This window comes from Oncorhynchus masou, chromosome 30 (genome assembly GCF_036934945.1).
Source record: "Oncorhynchus masou masou isolate Uvic2021 chromosome 30, UVic_Omas_1.1, whole genome shotgun sequence".
NCBI lineage: Eukaryota > Metazoa > Chordata > Actinopteri > Salmoniformes > Salmonidae > Oncorhynchus > Oncorhynchus masou.
In genome coordinates, this window is record NC_088241.1 from 55,962,183 (window position 1) to 55,971,586 (window position 9,404).

At 41.6% G+C, this 9,404-nt stretch overlaps 1 protein-coding gene across 1 annotated transcript; it reads left to right on the top strand.

Annotated features, from left to right (window-relative positions):
- The first annotated feature begins 1,484 nt into the window (after nucleotides 1-1,484).
- LOC135523199 (class E basic helix-loop-helix protein 22-like) lies at nucleotides 1,485-3,486 on the top strand. Its single transcript, XM_064949920.1, has one exon. The coding sequence runs from the start codon at nucleotides 1,746-1,748 to the stop codon at nucleotides 2,571-2,573; it is 828 nt and encodes a 275-aa protein (XP_064805992.1). The 5' UTR covers nucleotides 1,485-1,745; the 3' UTR covers nucleotides 2,574-3,486.
- The last annotated feature ends 5,918 nt before the right edge of the window (nucleotides 3,487-9,404 follow it).

Here is a 9,404-nt window from a genome sequence, read left to right on the forward strand (position 1 = left end):
GTCATCGCCAGACCATAGTTCTTTAATACTCCAATGTCAGTGCAAGCTGAGAACCCCTCACAGACACCACAGTATATCATTACCAGAGGCTGTGTAGGAAGCCTAATTGACCTGGTTGAAAAGCAGAAACATTGACCTTGAGGTGTGTGTGTGTGTGTGTGTGTGTGTGTGTGTGTGTGTGTGTGTGTGTGTGTGTGTGTGTGTGTGTGTGTGTGTGTGTGTGTGTGTGTGTGTGTGTGTGTGTGTGTGTGTGTGTGTGTGAGAGAGAGAGAGAGAGAGAGAGAGAGGGAGAGGTGTTCCTAATTGGTGATAAAGGAAGGCATTAATTCTGCAAAGTTTGCTTGGGAAATATTTTGTCATAGATGTAGGATACACTTCGTGACAGTAGATGGCAATGTCAGCACAAGTAATGGCTATAGCCAGCTTGACTTTTTGGATGGGTTGGTTCTTTCTGATTTAAATAAATCGATTTTACTCAGTCAATTAATGTTTACAGTTAGCTTACTGACAATTATTAAATGTCAACAAAAAAGTTACGTTAGTGCATTAATAACTCAATGTTGCCTTGCAAAGCTTATTGTAAGACGCATTGACGTGATAGCCAACAGCTGTGCAAATGTATTTTCACGATAATATGAGCCCTTTAGGTAGAGTCACACATTATAGAGAGAGGCTCGAATTCAGGGGCTATCAACGACATGTACAATGAAACCAGAAACGTTACATTTGACAAAACATTTGGCATGACACGTAGTACAAGGCATGGAATGTTAGTAAAACAGGTTCTGGATTTTAGGCTAGAAACAGTAGACTATTGCCTGTGTTTTCTATTCTCAGTAGTACACAGTTTGAACAGGATTAAAATAGTTATACATTTTAATCAACAGCCAAAAGATGCGTGGACTTTGAGTAGAATCAATATCATATTGGTATACAAATTAAGCGCTTCTTATTAAGACAGAGGAGAAGGCAGGGAAGGAGAAAAACTCACACTTGAGGATAAAGACAGTGTAGTGACTCAATAGTCAATAAAGAGTTATATTATCCCGACGACGTATTCATCATTCTGAAATAGAGAAGCGCATTTAGATTGCCCACTGACGGGTGAATGTCGCTTGGCATGTCACTTTTAAAAGCAGTGGTTGGGGATCCTAATAGGAGCAGCACCTTGCAAACATGTACTCAAGCTTTTATACAGACGGTAACTCGTATAATAAACACCAGCGCCCCATTATAAAGCTGTAGGCAGCTCCTCACAACATGTGTGCACACGGAGCAACTATACCCAGACTGAGAAGGACAGAGATACAGAGGGAGGAGGTGGAGAGCACTCGGGATTGTTTGTTAAAATCCCATTAATTACATCGTTAACCTGATTGGGTAGACAGAGGGGGCAGAGAGAGTGCGAGAGAGCGGTATCCCAATAGGCAAATCCTCTTCATATTAACCCGCCTCGAGATAATGATGGAAAAGACTCCCCCGTTTTTGCGCGTGATGCTGATCGCCGTGGAGATCTGCTGAAGGTGAATCAGAGCGAATAAGCAGCGTGAGCGCAGAGAGGGAGAGAGAGAGCCGATGCGTCTCCACATCTCAGTTGACAAGTCGAGCAATAATAAAGCATCAAGACCAACTCACTCTCTCTGACAGCGCACAAAGCAAGAAACTTATACAAGAACCGTCGCCGGGAGAGAGTCTCCAGAAACTGCCACCCACTAAAGCAGAGTCTGGAGGAGAGGACAAGTGCTATGGACAGGAGAATGAACTTGAACGGACCGGGAGATATTTTCCACAAAACACTCAGTGCTGTCTCCAACAGAAAGATGGACTCCTTCAGGTCAGCGGCTGGTGTTAACCTGCCGGGGTCCAGGGACCGCCAGTCACCGATCAGCTGTTTCGACCAGACCGACTCAGACCCAATTCAACCCGGTGGACTGGCTGGCGGTCGAGGGGGACCGCTGGGTCTGCCGACCGGATCTTTGTGCGTCAAGTTCGGCGAGAGCAGCAACAGGACCTCGGCGGCCGAGAGCAGTGGCGGAGAGCAGAGCCAGGACGATGACAGCGACGGCAGATGTGAGATGGTCCTCCTGGCCGATGGGAGAACGGTGGCCGCCGGTAAACCGGAGGGAGGTAAGAAAAATAAAGAGCAGAAAACACTCAGACTAAACATCAACGCGCGGGAGAGACGAAGGATGCACGACCTGAACGATGCGCTGGACGAGCTGCGCTCTGTCATCCCATACGCGCACAGTCCCTCAGTGCGGAAACTCTCCAAAATCGCCACTTTGCTACTCGCCAAAAACTACATCCTCATGCAGGCGCAGGCTCTGGAAGAGATGAGGAGGCTGGTGGCCTATCTGAACCAGGGTCAGGCCATCTCAGCGGCGTCCATACCCGCCACAACGGCCCTTGCTGCTCCGGGTCTACCGGGTCTGAGCGCGGGGATAAGTGCGTACGACCAGCCGCCTGTGTACCCCTTCACCACCGGTTTGGCCGGGTCTTCCTGCCCCGACAAATGTGTCCTTTTCAACAACGTCACTTCGAGCCTGTTTAAACAATGCACTGACAAGCCTTAACAGCATCACAACAACGAGCGGGTACCAGAGACTCAGAGAAGCACATGCAAGAGAAAAACAACACCACTTTTTAAAACACATGGCGACTTTGGAAAGGTTGCAAGTCAGTGTAGACCATGAAGTAAAGCTGATGATCAGTAGGCCTACTTTTATAACATTTACAAATGCATTCAAAGAAGCGCTTTTTTGTTCAGACAATACTTGATTGTGTATATAAAGCATCATTTAAGTGCTGGTATGAATGACAGTGAAAAACCAAACAGAAGTTAAGGAGCGCAAGTGGTGCTGGATTGACAATTGTTAATTACTTGCTCAAATATGGACGCTGTATGGAGTGTTGACCTGACAACATGCGACCATTTCACTTGAATAGACGGAACATTAGTTAATATGAGAAACCACAAACTTGCTGCTTTATGAACTTGATTTATATGAAGGCGTTTGCTTATTGGTCGTTATTTGGTGAACTTTTGAGAATTCACTGAGCATCCCATAGGCATGTCCTGAGGGAAAGCAAAGTGAACTGAGTTGAATACGAAATATTTGTTTTCATCTCTCACCCCAAAGTATATTGTCATTTAAATACTTTTTTTTAATGAAACACTTGTGCTACATTGACAGTTTCTTTGGCACTGTAATATAATGGCATTTGAGTCTCTAATGGCCTGTATCTTCAGTTTATGTCCTTTTCGATTTTTTTCCTTTAATTTATTGATTTGAAACATTTTATTTGCATGGTGGTACACTGTATACTGCACAGCGACGTGTCTGATTTGCGTAATTTCTTATACACTCTTGCAATAAGGCCGAGGTCTTGAGGGATCAGGCACGCTGTCAGGTCAAGCAGTGCATTATTGTAGATACATTAGTTACTGTACTATATGAATAAAGAGGGCCATTTGTATGTGTTTATGTGTTGGAAAGCTTTATTAAAATATTTTGAACATAACGAATTCCTTCGTCTGCTCGTCTGATGTGTAGTCACTGAAAGTGGAGAAATGTAAGAAAACGAAGCCGGGACTGAATTCTATTTTTCAGCGGTTCGACGTTATTTTGCCTCATTCATCTTCGAAAAATCTGAACGTGGCTATTTTAGCATATTTTCAAGGAATTGTATTTGCACGTGATTATCGAGTTATTATTCTAACTTTATTTTATATTCCATGTATATTTCTATATTCCTGCATCAAAGCCTAAATAACAATGCATTTTAATTTCTCATTTTCCCAGGTCATGTCTTAGCCTAATAAAACCAAAAAGTGCTTGTTGATCCTCGGAACCTCGCCATATGCCAAGCATGTTGTGTAAGAATAATGAGTTGATCGTTTTCTGCTCCATCAAAAGCGGTAACTTTTCTGGACGTTGAACTGTAAAGTAACACGAAGCCTTGGGAGCATAGGCCAGACGTGGTGGGCAATGTTGCCCTCTGGCTAGAATGACATGTCTGTTAGTATTACTTTACAAAGCTCAGCCAGGCTTAATTACGATTATTAAAACAATTTCCACGACGGTGTCTAATAATATGTTAATTAGACAACAACTGTGTATGAAAACTGTCGACTGTAATACCTACATTCTTTTAATGGAACACATCGTTAAGGCAATTAGACCTCCAGAATGTGATTAGGGAACGTAATTACGACACTGTTCATTGCCGTAATTGGGTGTCTTTAATAACGACGTAGCACAGTGATCAGCAGCATTGCCGTAGGTGTGTATTGTCCTGTATTGTCCTGTTTATCTTATCAGCAGGACTGAGAGTAAAAGACAGGGCCAAAGGGCAACCTAGTGAAATTGTATTTAAACTGGAGCAATTGTGTATAATCCTAGAAATCACACACTTAATCCAAATATTGAAGGACAGACTACAATAAGAGCTGGTCGAAGAGGAAGACAGGAAATAGGACACATCTTTTGATCTACTTTTCTAGCTGGTGCAATTCATTGCGACAACAATATTAACAAGTTTTGATAATGTAATGTTTTCCAATGAGTAGATCTTATTAATAAAAATGTGTTGAGCAAACATTAATAACAAAATTAAAACAAAACCAAATTACACCAAGATAGATATTAACAACAATAATACTATTGAAAAAATAATGGTAATTCAAGATAATATAGGCCAAAAACATTACCGTTTAATTTATATTTTTTAAATATTTGGTGCTACTGTAAAATCTCGAAAATATTTTCGTTCACATTCACATTGAATAGTTAAGCCACTTAGTTGAGTCTTCACAGTGACAGTAAGCTATTTGATGTCAGTCGTCATCAATGCGAGCATTTCAGAACCATGGACAGCGCAAGTCCTCATTTTCAGACGTTTTCAGGGGTGCTTAACTGAGGACAACTGCAGAATGTTTGTGCCAACTGAACAACTACTTTGGGACCAGATAAACATGAATTGACACAGCTCCCTCAAAGACCTTGTTCTCAGCAAAATATGGGATAAGTCTGGTCCCTCTGGCCCATAGACAGAAAACTAACTTGCTGCATTTAAGGATGAATTATTATTTCTAGTAAGCCTTTAAGGCACACTCATGGGGGGAAATACTTATCATTTCCTTTGATTCATCTTTGAAATAAACAATTAAATGGAAGTATAAAATACACAATACTCGTTTTAAATTAAATTACATTTCATATTCATTTTAAATACACCAAAACATATTGTTTCTAAAGCAGGAACCTGGACTTCATTATATTAATGCCAGTGAAATATTGTTCACAATGGCATGCCTTTAAATGCTGTCCGTTTAGAGCATTTTGTGTCTGATTCTTATTCAAGTCTAGAGGCTCAGGAAACGGAGGATATTGCCCTCTGGCAGCGTGCATCATAGTAGAGTATCCTTGATTTTAATACATAAAAGCCACATATATAAGCAAAGGGTTTCCTTCAAGTCATCGCTAAGATCATACACAGTCCTGTGTGTTTGCCATCATTATTTTAAGGATCTGAATATCCATCTGACATTATCTACCCTGTTCACGGCTTTGTCATATTTCTGTGCCAGTTTCCAATCTAGGGCCCAGTGTGTGTATATGAGCCATTTACACAACAGGGTCATTACACTGTCCTATCTAATCCCATCAAGCGCATAAACGGCTTGAATCACCACACAATGAACCTTAATCAGGAGGGGAAATAATGAGGCACACATCAAGAATGGCTCTGGCATAGAAATACTGTCAGCAATTACTGCTAGAAATCAACTAGTTTCAGGAGCTGATGCACAAGACTGGATTGTTTCAGCTTTCAGTACTCTTTCCAGTATTAAAATACCTGTAGTGCACAGTTTTACACCAATAGTAATGGCAGATATATAATAGTACGAGGGGCCATTGGAAACTGAGACTTCACAAAAACATCAATTATGCAATTGGCATTAATGCATAAATGACGGGAGCATTTAACCCATACTAATACTCACATTAGCCCAATAGAGCCTCCTCCCCTGGGGTGAGAAAGAGCCATATGTGTGAGGAAGAACCAGAACAATGTCAAAAGGAAACATGAACAAGGCACATATGGTACAAAGCAGCTAAAACTGTCATTTAAGAAAATGTTTTTTTTTTTCAGAACATGAAGACTTCCACTTTGGTAAACTGTGTCAGTTAGTTTGATATGTGTTGTCTTATTCTGAGTTTCACGTTGTTTTTTGCTTCACTGATTCAGACCTGCAAGTCTGTTGAAGAGGGATCTGGAGAGGGTTTGAATTTAATGTTTTTCACCATCAGTTCCTGTATAGCTCATTCAGATAGATGATAGTAGCTATTTATTGACTGAGCCAACATGAGGACAGTTTCCCAAACTCTGAACAGTACATCTATGGTTCTCTGGCAACTGCATGATGGGGCAGTGGTACACTAAAAAGAATACAGGTAGGTAGGTTCCTAGCTGTACCACCAGTGCTCAGCAGCCAGCCGGCTAACAGTAGCCAATAGCCATAATCAACAGCATCGTTTTTATTCATGAATCTAACAAAGCCTAACCTGTCTTAAAGGCGTTCATGGCTAGACTCAGAGGTCATGAATAAAATGGGAAAGATAAAAAATGCTCCCTTTTCATTAAACCATAAAATATCCAATTTACCATATCAAGAGCCACCAGGGTACCTATCCATAAAATAAATGTGATGTATGCTAAGGATGATAAACATGGAAAATACATTCAACTGTCCTCTTCATATCAGTAACAGGCTAAAACTCTGGGAATTGAATGACCCACGTCGGTTCATAACAGAGGAACAAAGATACAGTATATGCCCTGCATTGGGCTCAGCCAACCAATATCAACTGCTGGGATATAACGCTCTTCGGTCAGGCACATGATACCATTATGTAATGTAGGGGACCTGCAGACTACACTGTTCAATGCAGATTGATACAGTAAAATGAAAATGTGGGGCAAAACTGAAACAAGGACTCAGAGGGGCTTATCGAAACAAACCAGAAAGTTAACACAGCAAATGAGATCCGATTAGGATTAAATATACTGTATATATATCTTTTTTAAATGTAATATATACAGTATCAGTCAAAGGTTTGGACTCATTTACTCATTCCAGGGTTTTTCTTAATGTTTACTATTTTCTACATTGTAGAATAATAGTGAAGACATCAAAACTATGAAATAACGCATATGGAATCATGTAGTAATAGTAGCCACCCTTTGCCTTGATGACAGCTTTGCACACTTGTGTCATTCTCTCAACCTGCTTCATGAGGTAGTCACCTGGAATGTGTTTCAATTAACAGATGTCCCTAATTAAATTTTAATTTAATTAACTTCTTTCCTTCTTAATGTGCATGAGCCAATCAGTTTTGTTGTGACAAGGTAGGGGTGGTGTACAGAAGATAGCCCTTTTTGGTGAAAGACCAAGTCCATATTATGGCAAGAGCAGCTCAAATAAGCAAAGAGAAATGACAGTTCATCGTTACTTTAAGACATGAAGGTCAGTCAATGCGGAAAATTTCAAGAACTTTGAACATTTCTTCAAGTGCAGTCACAAAAACCATCAAGCGCTATGATGAAACTGTCTCTCATGAGGATAAGTTCATTAGAGTTATACCAGCCTCAGAAATTGCAGCCCAAATAGATGCTTCACAGAGTTCAAGTAACAAACCCATCTCAACATCTGTTGAGAGGAGATTGCATGAATCAGGCCTTCATGGTCAAATTGCTGCAAAGAAACCACTACTAAAGGACACCAATAAAAAGAAGAGACTTGCTTGGGCCAAGAAACACGAGCAATGAACATTATGCCGGTGAAAATCTGTCCTTTGGTCTGACGAGTCCAAATTTGAGACTTTTGGTTCCAACCACCGTGTCTTTGTCAGATGCATAGTAGGTGAACGGATGTGTGGTTCCCACCGTGAAGCATGGAGGAGGAGGTGTGATGGTGTGGGGCTGCTTTGCTGGTGACACTGTCTGTGATTTATTTAGAATTCAAGGAACACTTAAGCAGCATGGCTACCACAGCAATCAGCAGCTATACACTATCTCAAAGGGTGGCTACTTTGAAGAATATAAAATATATTTTGATTTGTTTAACACTTTTTGGTTACTACATGATTCAGTATTTGTTATTTCATAGTTTTGATGTCTTCCCCATTATTCTACAATGTAGAAAAAAAACAACCCTTGAATGAGTAGATGTGTACAAACTTTTGACTGGTTCTGTATATACAGACCATTCAGAAAGTATGCAGGCCTCTTGACATTTTCCAAATTTTTTATGTTACAGCCTTATACTAAAATGCATCAAATAGTTTTTTTCCCTCCTCAATCTACACACAATACCCATAATGACAAAGCAAATACAGGTCCTTTACTCAGTATATTGTTGAAGCACCCTTGACAGCGATTACAGTCTCAAGTCTTCTTGGGTATGACACTACAAGCTTGGCACAACTTTATTTGGGGAGTTTCTCCCATTCTTCTCTGCATATCCTCCCAAGCTCTGTCAGGTTGGCTGGGGAGCGTTGCTGCATAGCTATTTTCAGGTCTCTCCAGAGATGTTCGATCGGGATCAAGTCTGGGCTCTGGCTGGGCCACTCAAGGACATTCAGAGACTTGTCGCGAAGCCACTCCTGCATTGTCTTTGCTGTGTGCTTAGGGTCGTTATCCTGTTGGAAGGTGAACCTTCACCCCAGTCCAAGGTCCTGAGCGCTCTGGAGCAGGTTTTCATCAGGGATTTCTCTGTAGTTTGCGCAATTCGCCTTTCCCTCGATCCTGACTAGTCTCCCAGTCTCTGCTGCTGAAAAACATCGCCACAGCATGATGCTGCCACCACCATGTCAGGTTTCCTCCAGACTTGGCATTCAGGCTAAGGGTTCAATCTTGGTTTCATCAGGCCAAAGAATCTTGCTTCTCAAAACAATATTCTTGGTTTTGTTCCCATCTAAAGACTCTCATGGTCTGAGAGTCTTTAGGTGCTGTTTGGCAAACTCCAAGTGGATTGTCATGTGCCTTTTAGTGAAGAGTGGCTTCCGTCCGGCCACTCTACCATAAAGGCCTGATTGTTGGAGTGATGCAGAGATGGTTGTCCTTCTGGAAGTTTCTCCCATCTCCACAGAGGAAGTCTGGAGCTCTTTCAGAGTAACCATAGGGTTCTTGGTCACCTCCCTGACCAAGGCCCTTCTTCCCTGATTGCTCAGTTTGGCCGGGCGACCGGCTCTAGGAAGAGTCTTCATGGTCCAAACCTTCTTCCATTTAAGAATGATGGAGGCCACCATGTTCTTGGCGACTTTCCATGCTGCAGAATTTGTTTTTGTACACTTCCCAAGATCTGTGCCTCGACACAATTCTGTCTCGGACCTCTATTG

Bases quoted from the DNA above. Each gene is read 5' to 3' on its own strand.
- LOC135523199 (XM_064949920.1), top strand. From the start codon at position 1,746: ATGGACAGGAGAATGAACTTGAACGGACCGGGAGATATTTTCCACAAA.